We start from the raw sequence: 15,824 nt of genomic DNA, 5'->3' as shown, positions 1-15,824 counted from the left end.
GAATGTCTTTGATTTACTTGAGTGCTAATATTCTGCAGAGACAACTAATTAAAAGCAGAAATCCTCAAATGGGAAGTTTGTAATTGTTACTGAACCCTCTTCAGCCGTTATCTCATACTCACCACACTGACAAAACAACAGATTCTGTCCTTATCTAAAAATACAAAGTTTCCTTTTACTGGAAAGATACCCTAAAAATGTATTGCATTTGCATCTTGTATACGAGGTAGCAGTCTGGAGTTGGCTGCCAATCCACTTCAGGCAGACTCAAAGCCCCCTGCTGAATTCTTGCCCGTGTGAGAGGAGCACAGGAGAACGGGGAGCCCCCGGCAGCGCCCGGGCTCCAGCAAGGCTGCAGCCCACACTGAAGCCTCGTGCAACTCAAGCAGGAGCTTCAGAAAACCAAACTGATTTTTCTTATCATTTGCCACCTCTGACTCCTGAAGACAAGCAAGATGTTGTTTCAAATGTTCCTCTTAAGGGCAAGGCAGCAATTCAGAAGAGTGAGGTGTTTCTCCAGGGCAAACATTTCACTAGGCTGCCGTGCAACTGGGGCACAAGTGCTGAAGCCTTTGACTAGCTTCTACTAAAAACCCAAAAGCCTGCCAACAAGCACAAAAAACAAGGAGTTCACAATGAGGGGAATGCTTTATAGTATCTCTGTTAGGCAGGGAGATCTCACTCCCCTGCAGGAGACCACAGGTGCAGTAGCCATAACATGGCACCTGCTTCAGGGTGCCATGAGTGGCTGCAGGAGCTGGGGGGAAGCAGGGGCACACTGTCTGATGCCAGATACAGAGTACCTGACGCTTATCAAAGACACAGGAAGTAGATTCCGCGGACTCAAAACTGTTGATTTTTTGGAGACATTTAGGATACGACATTGAATCACAGAGAGTAACAGATGGACACTACCTTATACAAGTACAGACTCCCTAAAATGACAGAAAAGAATCTATCTTACACTTGTGCTTTGCTGTCCTAGTGTTATTTTCCATACTAGAAAGCAGGAGGGATGTCCACCAGCACTAGTACAGTGGCATCCTTACACATTATACATTTGGCATTCTTGCCTTGGGGATTCTATTTGCCATTTAGGCTACCTGGTCTGCATTCCTCCTACCTGACAAAGTAGATCAGAGCAGATCAGAGTAGATCAGAGCAAAGAAAACCTAACCATTACAATAGAAAAGTAGCATATCTAGCTGATGTGTTTTGTATAACAATATTTTTAGAAAATGTAAAAATTTCAGATTAGTCACAACAGCCATACTATTTTGGTTTTTTGAGATGAAAAGCGTAACAAAAATGGTAGAAACTGACCTCTTAGTGCCAAACATGATGGTGCGGGCTTGTTTCACATTTATGAATGCAGTGCTCTGCACAGGCTGCTTATATTGACCTAGATGAGAAAAAAAAAAAAGAGATATTTTTAAATCAAGAAACTCAGAACCTTGATTTTAATATTCTGAAAAATAAATACACATTGTAAACATCTTCCAGTGAAACTTCAGAGAATACCTGGCAATTTTACAGAAATAAAAAGGTTAGCAAAAGTATGCAAAGACACACGAGATAAAAGTTTTAAAAAAACCCTAAGACTAAATCCTCCTAGTAGGGCTTAAACCTGACATTATTAGAGCAGTTACTCAACAAGAGTTAAGCATAATACTATATGATAGTGCATCTAAAACTCCTTGCTTCTTACAGTGAAATTCATGTGCCCAAATGAAATGCATGTGCTTTAAAGCAGCTAAACAGGTATTTCTGCATTTCCAGTCTGAACAAAGCTATATAAATTTATATCTTAACTGTGTTTTGGTGCTCAATTTGTTGAATGACTATCTCAGTAAATTAGTAATTTTTCCAGAAAGAAAACGTAATTATAAATACGAAATTTCCTGGTGTGGGTCTACTTAATACAGACCTCAGGAAATATCATTACTATCACTATTGCTATTACTATTACTATTACTATTACAAACAGAAATTACAACTTTTACATAAAAATATGATATTACAGAATATTAGAGTAATTAGGTCAGGAAAAGTGCCTAGTCTAGCCTTCAGCTCAAAGCAAGCACAATTGGATCATTTTGCTCAGGGGTGTGTCAGTCTGGGTCTTGAACACGCCCACAACCTCTTCTGGAAACCAGTTCTTGTACCTCATCACCACCAGGGTAAAAATATTTTTTCTAACATGTAACCAGACTTTTTCATATTATACCCTGTGTCTACTGCCTCTTATCATATATTCTTATATATCATATATACGCTTATATATCACGTGTCTTCTGCCCCTTATCATACCTCCAAGGAAAATCTAGCTCCATCTCCTCTACACCCCTCACTCAGGTATTTGTTGACAGTACTAAGGTGGTCTCTTGTCCTCTCTTCTGACCCTGAGTTGATTCAGTTCTCTCAGCCTTCTGTTGAATGCCATTTGCTACAGTCCCCTGGCCAGCTCATTTGGTCTCCATAAGCTGACATCCTTCTCTTTCTTGGGAGCCCAAACCAGACATAGAGCTCCACAGTCAGTCTCACAAATACCAAGTGGAAGGCAAGGATCTTCCCCTGACCTGTTGGCTAAGCTTTTGCCCAAGCAGCCAAGGGAAACAGGTAAATTTCTTTGCTGTAAGGGCACACTGCTGGTTCTCATGCAAATTGCAGTTCACTGGGCCCCTCAGATCCCTTTCTGTACCACTGCCCCCCAGGCATTTGATGAAATGAATCCCAGCCCATCCTTTTACACAAGGTTGTTCCACCCCACTGGCAAACCCTTGCACACGCTTTTGCTGAAGATTCCTGTAAGATTCCTGCTAGCTCATTTCTTCAGCCTGCCCAGGTCCCTCTCAATGGCAGCACTGCCCTCCAGCAGCTCCTTCCCCAGGCAAGTCAGTGCCTCATTCAGTGTAAGGGTCCCCAGGAGAGGCCCCTGGAGCTCTGCAGCCCCACACAGGCCAGTAGCAGCCTCCCTTGATGACCCAAGTCAAGGGCACCAACATGCAAAGGGCTTTAGCACCAGTGGGTGACAGCGAATATGCCCTGTGGGGTGCTGAGGCCACCCCTGCACCCCCTCCACACTACTGCAGGCAAGTGTGAGCAGAAATGCTGCATGTCTCTGCTGTGCTGACAGCTGGGGCAAAGATGACACTGCTGCTCCCCGGAGCTTCACCCTCCCAAAGCAGGATTCAGCCATTCCCAGGAGCAGCCAGAAGCAGCTCCCAGCAGAACTAAAAACAGAGACTCAAAATGCTGCACAAACAGGGAACAGCAACCATGATGAGAAGCCCAGGCAGTGCTCTAGATGCCCTGCATCCTCCCAGCTCCTCAGATCAAGCCACTTTTGCAACACCTGTTCACAGCACTCTGGTCCACCATTGCCTAAGGAGCAGCTAAGTAGCACCTGGAAAGTGCAGGCATGTGCCAGCCCTTCCAGCCTGAAGCTCCTGCCACCAGGTCCTTCCCACCAGAATGCAGCAGCTCCCAGCCCTGGTTCACCTCCCTTGTGATTGCCACTGCACTCACCCACTGCCCTCACAGGGCATAATATTGATGCTAGTGCAACCTTTCTGCCCTTCTCCCAAATGTTCCATTTAAACCAAAAACAGCTGGCAAATTCAGACATTCTATCCTAGTTTAGTTGATTTGTTAAATGTAAATGTAATATCTAAATACAAAAGTTTTGTCCATCAGGAAGAAGCTGCAATTACATGATCTTGACTGACAGGAGAATTTTTGTCTACAAACTCCCTTCTAAATTTGTAAGATGCTCTGGGGGACTTCACGTCTCCATGTCAGATCAGATAAAATGACACCAGGTGAAATGGCCTGTTACTTCCAGATGAGGAAGCAGCGTTTTCACAGCACTATATTTCATTATGGGTTGAGGCAATGACATTTTGGTCTCAATTTACCAGCTGCTCTTAAAGCATTTTCTTTTTTGGTTTGTGTAGGGTTTTTTTTTTGTTTGTTTCAGTGTGTCTCCTTAACTTGTACAGCTGCAATGAGTTGAAGGGAACCTCCTTCTTCCTTTCCATGCCCTCTTGTTCCAGAATCACAGCCTTGCAGCTGGGCAAGAAGCACAAGTATCATCAGCTTGAAGTACATTTTCCTTCCCATGCAATTATTCTCCCTGCCACTTACTAACACCAGTCCCTCTACACTGAGAGCATAACAAATGCCTGCTTCCAGTTATTTGTCTTGATTGGGAATTTCTGAAAGCTTTAAGTAGGCCAAGTGCCCACTCCAACTGAAAATCAATGGGTTTGGGGCATGTACATTCCCAGCATGTTCTGAGAAGTCACAGTCCAGTTCCCTATTTGTGATTGTCAGGCTAACCAGAAGCTATGCCTATACTGTCAGATATGCAGCTCAGAGATGAAACATGATGAGATTAAGGATTGCAACTCAGCCTCTGCCCCAGTGCACGTATTGAGTGTCTCAAGCCATTCAGACACCGATTATACAACATGGAGCCTAAATGTGTAAATGTGCTAAGAGACCTCAGTCAGGCGTTCAATTTCTCTTAGAAATAACAAGGTTCAAGCTCAAGAATCCAATCTTCAGAGGTATTTAAGCTGTGACCTAGAAGTCCAGCTCCCATATTTAAAAATGGCACAGTTGCTTGTGATCCCGTGAGCATCAGTGGAACTTTGACACGGAAAATTTTAAGCCAAATTTATTCAATCATTTTATGATCTTTTCCATTTCTAGTAAAGAAAATAATTCATAAACATCTCACATTAGTAGGCAGGACTGCCTTTATATTTGCAAAAACTTTAACTGAAGGGCTCTGATGCTTTCTGTCTCTTTTTGGATATAAATGAAAATGTTAAGGATTGACATAAGGTACTGAAGTTCTCAGGAAACAGGACTATTTGAGGCCAACCAACAGGTATAAAATTGATGAGTAGCTGAAGCAGGTTCCCTTCCCCTGAAGATGACTGGTGCAGAAGTAGGAAGAGGAAGGTGTTGTATACAGAATCACTGAATTGTTTAGGTTGGAAAAACCCTTTAAGATCCAGCTCAACCATTAACCCAGCACTGCTCCCTATCTCAGCAGAAACTTTGCTGCCTTCATCAACTTCCTTTTCCTCCAGGCATAACTACCCTTCCTGGGAAAAAAAAAAAAAAGAAAAAGAAAAAAGAAGACTGATACAGTAACACAATATATTAAATGAAACACTAATTCAAGCTTTGTACTCTTTTTCCTTTGCACAGGAAGTTTTTGGTTTTGCAAGAAATGTTTCCCATAGCATTTCTCTGGCTTATTGAGGGTAACTGTGTCAACTACTGCCTTTCAGCTGAATCTACTCCCCCGCTGGTGGAAGGTACTGTCCTCAGGGCAAAGTGGCACAGCAGCCTTGGAAAACCACCCTCACTTTGCTGTGAACAGTCACTTTGCATGGAAGCAGATGTGAAATATCATTTATCTACTTGGAGATAAATTCTGAAAGCTATGACTTAACAGCAATACTGATTTCTAAAATGTCTTAAAGAGGCCACTAAAACTGGCACAAAATCTCAGTGAACCTTTTTATTTACAGTAGATATATTTAAGCATAATTTACAGAGATTAACACTGACTGCTTAAAGCTATGCCAATCTGAGCACAAAGATCAAGAATAAAAATATTTTCAGCTATGAAACAATTGTATTATAGCAAAAAATATGGTAAAGGATGTTCATACAGAATTACACAATAGGATCTTTGTCAAAGGCCTGGAGAAGGCAATGGAATGCACAACCATCCAGTTGTGCAAGCAAAAGAGGCAGATGGCCTCAAATTAGGGGAGAGCAGCTGATATGCTCAGAATCACACAGAATCACAGAATCACTAGGTTGGAAGAGACCTTCAAGATCATCAACGCCAACCCAGCCCTAACACCTCAACTAAACCATGGCACTGAGTGCCACATCCAGTCTTTTTTTAAACACATCCAGGGATGGAAAATCCATCACCTCCCCAAGCAGGGGGAGAACTTTAGTCCAGAAGTCTAAAGTCCAGAAGTTCTAAAGTCCAGAACTTTATCACTCTTTCCATAAAAAACTGTTTCCTAATATCCAATCTATATTTCCCTTGGCGCAGGTTAAGAACAGGACAGGGCTGCCACCCAGGGAGCGCTGGACAGGCTAGAGGCATGAACTGACAGGGATCTCATGAAATTCAGCAAGGATGGATACAAAGTCCTGTATTTAGGAAGGGAGAAACTCTTGCAGTGGCATAGGCTGGGCATTCCTGGCTGGAAGCGCAGCAAACTGAGCATGAGTCAGCAGCGTGTTCAGGCAGGGAGATGGTAAACAGCATTCCAGACTTTATTAGCAGGAACATGGCCAGAAAACAGAGGGGAAGGATCATACTGCTTTATTAAAAAGTCATCAGACCCTTCCTGAAGTACTGCATCCAGTTCTGCAGCCTGCCCTTGAAGCAAGAAGGACTCTGATAAACTGGAGCAAGTTCAGGTGAGCACTGAATCTCATGGCCCAGAGAGGTTCTGCAGCCTCGCTCATTCCAGTGTCTCAAAACATATTTGAATAAAGCTCTGAACAACCTGGACTGATCTCACAGCTGACCTTGCTCTGAGCAGGAGGATGGGCTAGAATCCTTCAGAGGTCCGTTCCAAATTGAGTAATCCTGTGATGCTACAAGTCTAGGTATAAAGAAGGGAAAACACAGAAGGGGATGTGAAATGATGGTTGAAGCTGGGATCATTAAAATATAATGCTGGTACAAATATAATGACAGGATAACAGATTGTTTTCTGCTTGAAGGAAACAGCAAGTGTAGCTTCTTCCACTAAATCCACACAATATATTCAATGTGGTGTAGCTGTGCTCTATCACTCATTCCCTGTTAGATCAATCACCTCTGCCTGTAGGCAATTCAAGAAAAACCCTAACTACTATAATAGGAAATAATTTCTTTGCATGATCTCTGTGGGCATGCTAAAGAAATTTATTGATTTTTAAATTGGAGAAAAAGACAAAAAACCCCCAACATTTACTCTGGGTATTTTACCCTTGTTCACCTTTGTGGTAGCACATAGAGCTTCCTTTCCTAAGATTTCAGGATAAAGGGACATTTTTCTACATCTTTTAGATGGTCTTAAAATCGAAGTTCCTTGGAAATCTAAAATGGGGGAGAAGGAGTAAGACTGCTAAAAACTGCTTGTCCTTCTCTAGGCACAATTGCTGGACCATCAATTATTCATTATTAATTAAGCAGTGGATGTGAAGAAAACGACATGAATACAGAAAAGACTCACAGGCAGTAGCCAGGACTGATCAGGTTTTCATTATTTTTCTTTATTTACAAAGATTTATAAATCTTGATAAAGTTTCTCCCACCCTCCCTTCTTTCCTGGCTCAACTTCACTCTTGACTTCTATCCCCCCTCTCAGGCAGCACAGGGGGATGCGGAATAAGGGTTGTGGTCACCCCAAAATGCTTCATCTCAGCTGCTCCTGCTCCAGTGGGGGGTTCCTCTCACAGGAGCCAGCCCTTCATGAACTGGTCCAAGGTGGGTCCTTTCCAGGGGTGACCTGTGACCCCTTCAGGGGACCCCTGCAGGTCCTGTGACCTGTGCCAGCCTGGGCTCCTCTCCCTGGGCTGTCTGTGGGCTGCAGCCTCCTTCAGAGCTTGCTTTGCTGGGCTCTCCACTGGCTGCAGAGTGGATGTCTGCTCCACCATGGCTCCCCATGGGCTGATGGGGAGCAGCTTAATTTCATCTGCTCTTCTCCACAGGCTGCAAGGAATCTCTGCTCTAACACCTAGACCACCTCCACCCCCTCCTTCATCTTGGTGTCTACAGAGTTGTTCCTCTCTCTTTCCCCTCACTCCTCTCTCACAGCTGCCCCACAGGTTTTTTTTACCCTTTCTCATCATTGTTATGACAGAGGCACCACCAGCATCACTGATGTGCTCAGCTTTGAGCAGCAGCAGGTTCACCCTGGAAAATCTGCAGCTAGCTCGGTGAGACATTGGGATGGCTCCTGATGCCATCTCAGGGAAGCCACCCCTGCAACTTCCCCACTACCAAATCCTTGCCACATAAATCCAGTTTTACTCCTGTCTGATTACAAGGCATTTGAGAAAATGTATCAGATTTCCATATGCTGCAGACAAAATATAACACAGTTATATAATTTACAGCAGCAGAGGGAGGACTGCAGGGATCATAAGTAATTCCACATAAATAAAGATGTAGAGATAAGACAATTCCTGGGACCAAAGCTGATGAACTGCTCTTTTCTGTACTCTTTTGCTCTATTATGAAATGTAGTGGCACTGTAAGCTAATCCAGTATTTCACAAGCATTGTATTTTTTAACAGACACCCTCTCTCCTCAGAATAAAATAATGTCAGCTAAATGTGACCAGCAGCAGGGAATAGAACTGTACAGACCTGAGTCTCCAGTCAGCCAAACCAAGGTAGAAACTTCTGGAAGATAGAGAAATGAAGATAAGCTTTGGCTGTAATTATCTGAACTAATTCAAGAGACTAGTGAGTACAACAAAGATAGATAAAAAAGAATATGTCAAGTACATGAATTTATTAGCTATTATTGTAAAAACAGGCTTAAAAGGGGGGGTTTGTGCCTAATTACAGAAGCTAGAGACAACAATGGTAGTAGATTCATCTTAGGAATACATAGATTCTGTTCTTCAAATTTTGACTTTTAAACTAATGCTATGATAATGATTTTCATAGCTACAGCTCCAGTGGTAATTACTTATATCTAAATTAAAGATGTCACTTAACTACACAGAAATAGTGATTTCAATATATCAATTTCTTATTAAATAGACACTCAAACACTTTCATTTTGTTTAGCTTGTTATTCAAAAAGAAGATAATAAAAAGAATGACATTTATTCAATACAATGTGAAGAGTATTTGTGCTTAGTCACTAGCTGGTTGAAGATTATACCCTAAGATTTGATAATGCAGGTTTTCCTAATTGTATTAAATAAAGCTTTTCTCAGTTAATTTACTAAGTCTCCCCTAATCAGCTGGCAAGTCCATCTATTTATTCCTATGTTACCAACACCAAAATATCCCTTTCATTCATAATCACTGTGGTTGTCTCACTGCCATTCACTTAATGACATTAATGGTTTATCTTTCAGAAGTCACAAATACAGAAATGACAATATGAAATATTTACAGTACCTTATTTCCTTTTCACAAATTATATACAACCAGTTTTGCTGCTTTCTACTTCTGTTCCTTTTGAAGATGAAAGCTGTACAGTGAAGTTCTCAGCTAGAATCAGATCCAAGAGTGCTGCTGCCTATAGACTCTGCCACTCTCAGACCAAAATTTTGGGCCAGATCTGTAAGAACTAGTAAAGAAGTCTTTTAGATCAAAGCTTACCCCTTCAGTTTGGTAAATAACTAAAGTATTCCACTTCCTGGCACTATGCAGATTTCACCACACCATGCACAGCTATAGCTATGGTGGATTTATCGTGACACAAAAGGCTCATGTTGGACTGTGACCCCCTAACAGTAATTCTTCACTAATTTGTCTCTCAGTCCCACCCTGAAAAACACTGGCTGAAGCCACAGCTCTAACTTTCCACTCCTAAAGATCAACACAAGTTCTACTGTTTTTCTTTCCAAGCAGAAGTCACAAAATTAACTCCCACAGAGGATATTATTCTTTGAAGACACATTTATTTATTTTACAAAGTCAGCAAAAAATAGAGACAAAAAATACCACCAGGAGTACCCCAAAACTGAAACCATCCAAGGACATGATCAACAAAGAACATGCTCAACTTTTAAGGTTCTAATTGGTAGAACAAACAATAAGTGGATCACAGGAGTGTCAGAAATTTAATTAACACAGAAAAGTTCTAAACAGTTAAAAGCTATCAGGAGACTACTTATTGCTTAATCTTTGTCCAAAGCAAAATATGATGTATTTAAGCCATTTCTAATACATATTTGCCTAACTATAGCCTGTTGTTAAAAACCTCAAAGGATGGAGATTGTACAATCTGAAATCCTTTCTGATTCTAAGCATTAGATATTTGTTCCCTGTCAAAGCTGCAGCTGGCTTGTAGCTGCCAAATAAATTTGGTCATATCAGACCTTCAACCTCAGCCAGCCTAGAGGTAAAACAAGTGCTGGGATGAGACAGGGATAGGTTGGATTCAAATCTCCACAAGGACTTCACCAGTCACCTCCCACCCTAAGCTGCAGAGTGGTCAGGAAGGGGGGCTGGGTGGGGATCAGGCTGATCAGCAGTTCAGATCAGGGTGTTTCAAACCCCCTGAATGAAGTAAGTTTGAACAATAAAGCTCTCTGTTGTCACATGGATCTGAGGATCCCCGGGTGTGGTCCCTGTCTCCCACCACTGACCCCAGGAAAACCCCCCATGGAATAGTTCCCGAAAACAGAATTCTTTGCCACAATTCAAGCTTGTTATTTGTTACTTTCCCAGCAGACACAGAGAACAATTCTTTACTCTTTCTCACAAAATCACATATTTAAGTGCTTTTCCCATGTGCCCTCAGTGTTTCTTTTTTACACAAAACATCCACTTAAAATTATTTTTTACTAGACTTCATGCTTTTTAGGTTTCTGATCACTCTCCTTCACATTTTAAGCTATGGATGCCCAAAACTGGAGATGGTATTCAATCCAAACTGAGTAAAATAGAAATTATTTATATCTTTCATATAGAAATGCTAGTGCATTCCATTTTGGCATTTTTCTTCTTCCTCTTCAGTCTACATCAGTAACTAACATTCAGTTTGCTGTTCTTCTCTCAGGATTTTTCCCAATGCTCCTACACAACTACTCATTCCCCGTCTCATATCTGTAAATTCTTGGAACTCAGCATATATCACACTTCTCAAAAAGAATTTATTAATGTGATTGCTTCAGCCAGCTCCCTATATATCTTAGTGTGGAAACCATTAAGCTCATAGGAGTTAAGGTTTGACTAATAAATAAAAAATTAAAAAAAAAAATCTAGTCCATCAATCATCTGTGGGGCTAAAATATCTTTGACACTAAAGCTAGAACAAGTAGTCCTAATGCAGCATATTTTGCCACCATCACCCTGTTCACTGTCATGTAGAAGTACAGAAAATACTGCACTGCTGTTAACCTCTGCTGTCCCCAGGCCAAGAACTGGTACTAACAAACCAACTCAAAGAATAGATTAAAATGACTTTTCCATCCTTTACATCTTCAGATAAGAAATGTCTTATCTGAATTGCACTAGAATGCAATTCTAGGGCAAGATATTTCTGTATTTTCTATGTCTCCTTTTGCCTCTTACTCTTGCAGCTTTCACCTTACTTCCTCTACTGCCCTCCCTGTGCCAAAAAAAAAAAAAAAAAAAGGTCAGATCTAGACTGCCAGAATCTCATATTCTGCAACAGCAATGTAACCTTTGACCAGAAAAACAACTAAAGAAACGTCTTGCACAGTCCTGAGCTGCTACAAGTTTGCCAAATCTCTGTGTCATACATACCTTTCTCTAGCAGCTTTATAACCATGGGCACAAGGAACATACCACAGAATCACAGAACATGTTCAGTTGGAAGGGACCCACAAGGATCATTGAGTCCAACTCCTGGACACCCCAAAAGTCACACCATGTGCCCGAGAGCACTACCCAAATGCTGCTTGTTCTCTCAGGCTTGGTGCTGTGACCAGTTCCCTGGGGAGCCTGTTCCAGTGCCCAAACAGCCTCTGATTTCCACCTTTTTCCTAATCTAACCTAACCCTCTCCTGGCACAACCTCAGGCCATTCCCTCGGGTCCTGTCATGCCCACCACAGATGAGTCCCCAGGTGCTCAGCCACTCCTGACAGGATGGTGACTTCCAGCCCTTTTGCCACCTGTGCTGTCCTCCCCTGGCCACAGTCAAGCACCTGCACAGGCTTCTTAAATGGTGGGGTGCAGAACTGTGCTCAGTGCTCAAGATGAGGTCACATCAACACCAAATAAAGTGGGATCATCCCCTCTTTAGCCCAGCTGGTGATGCTGTGTTTGATGCCCCCCAGGATGCAGTTTGCCCTCCGGGCACACAGCTGGCTCCCACTGACAGCCCGCCCCAGATCCAGCACTCCCAGATTCCTTTCTGCAGGGCAGCTCTCCAGCCACTCCTCTCACAATTTATACTTGTGCCCGGTGTAACTTTGTCCTAGGTTCAAAATCTGGCATTTGGACACGTTAAATTTATGATTAGGAAGGTAGCAGAGCAGAGCAAGAGTTAAAGCTGAGTATTAATATGATCCCTTCAAGTATTAAAAAAACATCTCTCAGACCACATAGGCTGTTGGAATGAATAACCCATAAGACTACTCACATCAAATAGTTTATTAATAAAAAATAAGATATTTAATTTGGCATTTGAAACTGTGTTCCAAGAAAATTGTGCATGGTATATAACTCCTCCCAGCAAAAGGCTAAACATGGGAATTACAGATATTTAATACAAACACTTGTGCCTGTTCCACAGTTTAAATTATTGCATCTAATCAGCAATATGGTATTCCTATTGCTACAAGAAGTTTATAACATCACCAAATTATAATTTTTACAACTTTTATGGAAGACATCAGTCTCAGGGTTACATTTTCTCAAGTGCTGCTGAATTCCCCATCTGCACTCCAGCTCAGTTGACAGCCCCTCTGGGTTCCAGGTATGCCAAACACAGATGGTTGTTCTGCAGGGTTTGAGAAAGGGCTGCTCAGATATCAGTTAACTACAATAAAGACCAGGTCCCTGATTGTCAAACTACCTTCAAACACAGGATCTGCAACCATTTTTTCCAGGATGATTTAGGGAGACAGTATCACAAGAGGTAAGACTGTTGTAGCTGTTGGCCCGGGCACATTCCTGGCACTCCAAAAGATGGCTACTGGAAAAACTGAAAATCATCCTTGTCAAGGGTAATGTAGGTATTACAGGATTTTGCAACCAGAATAAGCATTTTGGATAATGTGGGAAACTGATTACAGTTGATTAAGAATAGAGGTCAAGCTAATGATTTTGGGGTAAAATCTCCTGGAGTGGTTTACATGCAACTCTTGGAATAGCTTCAAAGGACTCCACTGAGAGTATATCCTAGAAAAGTGCAGAGATGCCACACTGGGAGCTGAGCCCAGGAAATCCCAGTTGTATAGATGCCATAGCCTTCAGCAAGCCAGAAAACCCGGCAGCCTGCAGGCAGGCTGAAAATCCTGGTACACCTAATTAAAAAAACTGAGACACTACAGCATGTGCAAGTGAAACTGTTCTTGCATCTCTTTCCTGGCATGTTATTCTAAATCAAAATTTATCACAACTGTTTAAGAATCTTTTGAAAGCTTTGCTTTTTCCAGGTTCTAGATATTGGGATATTCTGTTTGGACAACAGCTTGCACATCCATGTCACTACCCTGTAAGAGGCTCCAGCTTCAATAAAGTCAGACTTAATTACAGGTTTTGGGAGTAAGATACGAGCAATGAATAGGTCATTCTGGTTGCCTTTGCACCCTGAGGAATCAAATATGTCTGTTGCATAGTAGGTTCTGAAAGAATTAGGAAACCTGTTAGAGGGAAACATGCCTAGTGTAGCTCTGCTGTAACAAAAACATTGCATATCATCACTGAAGATCAGGAAAACATTGTAGGACAATTGAATTGACCCTAAGATTTGAAAACTAAATAATGTAATAAAAGCTAAAGGATTTTTCCAAATCTTTATAATCAGAATGTTACAGTTGTTTCACAAACTTTTCAACATACCAATCAAACCAAAAGCTAAATGTAAAATGAATAAAAATCAAGCATGAGATAACAAAAACAGAAGGAAATTGACTCTTAGAAATACTTTGAAATTCCAAATTAATCAACAACTGATAAAACTACTGCTGCAATTATCTAAATACGTGAAAACAATATTCCTACAAGCAGATAAAAGCAGCATTCTTGGGTTTATTTTGTCTGAGAGAAGAAATCAAAATCAATAAGAAGTCTTGATTAGCTTTATTTATGAGCAGCTTGGAGCAACCATACATAAGTCAGATGTTGAAATTTTTTGAAGCGCTGAGAAAAAATAAAAATTAAAAATAAAGTCACCAAGCTGTAAAGATAAGACTAAAAAAACATTTTCCCTCCATTTGTGCTAACTTGCAGTTCCTCCTCCCGTTAACAAAATTGATTTTGTTAGTTGGTTACTTTGTACACAACAATAAACTGTTTTTTTCTTTTTCTAACGCTTTAAACGTTTTTCCTTTTTTAGGATTTTTTAAAATTTATTTCACCAGCTAAGATAAAATAACAAAAGTGAGGATCAGTTTATTCTTAAGATTTTCATATAGGTCTGATGGGAGGCATAGTCAGCAACTCAGAAGTGAAGTCAAGAGGGATGTCATTGCCCTTGGGTAGCCAGCATTCATCACAGCAGGCAGCCTTTATTGTCCAGCGTGCTATAATAGTTTCTCAGTAGGGAAGACAGCATGTAGTAGCATGATGACGTGCAAGATAATGCCTAAAAACACAAAACTGTTTGAAAGGGTCTGTTAGGAGGGAGTGTTTACAGTGGCAGTGGAAGGGAAGAAAGGCAGAATGACCTGGTTCTCTTTTTAGTCATGAACGCTGGTAAACATTTTTTAGTTTGTATCATGTTCAGGGAACCAAAATAAGTTTTCTTCCATTATGCAGTTTTTATTTGGTCACTTCTTGCTTACCTCTCTTCTGCAGTTCTCTCCTTAACTGCCATTTATGACATCTTTTTTTCCCAAAAGAGAAACTGAATATAAGCAAGAAACACTTAGGTCTTTAACATACAACAAACTGCTTCATAGTTCCTTATATGATAGGCAGATCAATCTGTCACTGAATATATTTTACTTACTTGAAAAGGATGGAGAAGCTGAAGTCACAGAATCAAGAATGGTTTGTGTTAGAAAGGATCATCCAGTTCCAATCTCCCTGCCATGGGCAGCAACACCTTCCACTAGACCAGGATGCTCAAAGTCACATCCAACTTGCCCTTGAACACTTCCAGTGACAGGGCATCCACTGCTTCTCTGGGCCAACTCTTCTAATGCCTTGCTATCCTCACAGAAAATCATTCCTTCTTTATCTAATCTACTTATCTAATCTACTTAAAACTTCAGTTTAAAGCAATTGAAGTCAGTTATAACTTCATGAGAAATTAGTCAGAAGTGATTTCATGAAGTCACTTTATGACTAATTAGAATTAGCTGAGAAAAAAAAAAAAGAAAACAAAAAGGTTTACAGCCAATAACTTTGTGCAGGAAAATGGGTAATTCAGATCCAAAATCTTTCTCTGAATATCTGGCCATAGTATAACATGTTAAGCCAAATTGCAACTGACTGCAAATTTTCCATTAGAGACAAAGGTGCTGTGCACTTGGGTATTTGTGTACACACATGAACGTGAGCAAAAAAGGTAGTGCTTTGCAAGATAGCCACTCTCCTGTTTATCAGTAAGTCTCTTCCAGATTTCCTTGAATCAGATTCTGAAACTCTGTTTACAGCTTTGTTCCTAATTAAGCAGCTCACCTCAAGGAACTCGGTTGCTATTCAGTGTGAATTAAAATGGCAGCAGTTGGCATTCTACCACACTGAGTATGATAGATTCAGTGAAGGACTAAAACACCTGAAGTCAAGATCCAAAATGCCTTCCAGAAGCCTGTCAGCTTTTCTAGTGATGCAAGGCGACTCTGACATCATGTGCAAGAGGCATGAAGCCAAGACAGGGAGTAGGTGAGACAGATGCTTCAGTCTGCTATAGAGTTACTCAGTTTTGCTTTACCGAGTATCTGTCCACTGATTGCAAGATACA

At 41.2% G+C, this 15,824-nt stretch overlaps 2 protein-coding genes across 3 annotated transcripts in view; both read right to left on the bottom strand.

Moving 5' to 3' along the window:
- The window catches only part of OXR1 (oxidation resistance 1), a 256,987-nt gene that overhangs the window by 222,518 nt on the left and 18,645 nt on the right, over nt 1-15,824 (bottom strand). For both annotated transcript variants that reach the window (XM_064394450.1, XM_064394432.1), the window contains exon 2: nt 1,324-1,402. In XM_064394450.1, the coding sequence (XP_064250520.1) occupies nt 1,324-1,340 (17 nt within the window). In that variant the 5' untranslated portion in view covers nt 1,341-1,402. The remainder of the gene's footprint in view (nt 1-1,323; nt 1,403-15,824) is intronic.
- Nucleotides 6,561-15,824, bottom strand: part of LOC135278902 (homeobox even-skipped homolog protein 2-like) — a 28,561-nt gene continuing 19,297 nt past the window's right edge. The window contains exons 3-4 of the mRNA XM_064386176.1: nt 8,407-8,442; nt 6,561-6,653 (exon numbers count right to left, since the gene is read on the bottom strand). Of these exons, the coding sequence (XP_064242246.1) occupies nt 6,646-6,653; nt 8,407-8,442 (44 nt within the window). The 3' untranslated portion in view covers nt 6,561-6,645. The remainder of the gene's footprint in view (nt 6,654-8,406; nt 8,443-15,824) is intronic.

This window comes from Passer domesticus, chromosome 1, assembly GCF_036417665.1.
Source record: "Passer domesticus isolate bPasDom1 chromosome 1, bPasDom1.hap1, whole genome shotgun sequence".
Lineage (NCBI taxonomy): Eukaryota > Metazoa > Chordata > Aves > Passeriformes > Passeridae > Passer > Passer domesticus.
The sequence above is the reverse complement of the archived record's forward strand: the minus strand, read 5'-3'. Positions and strand labels throughout refer to the sequence as shown.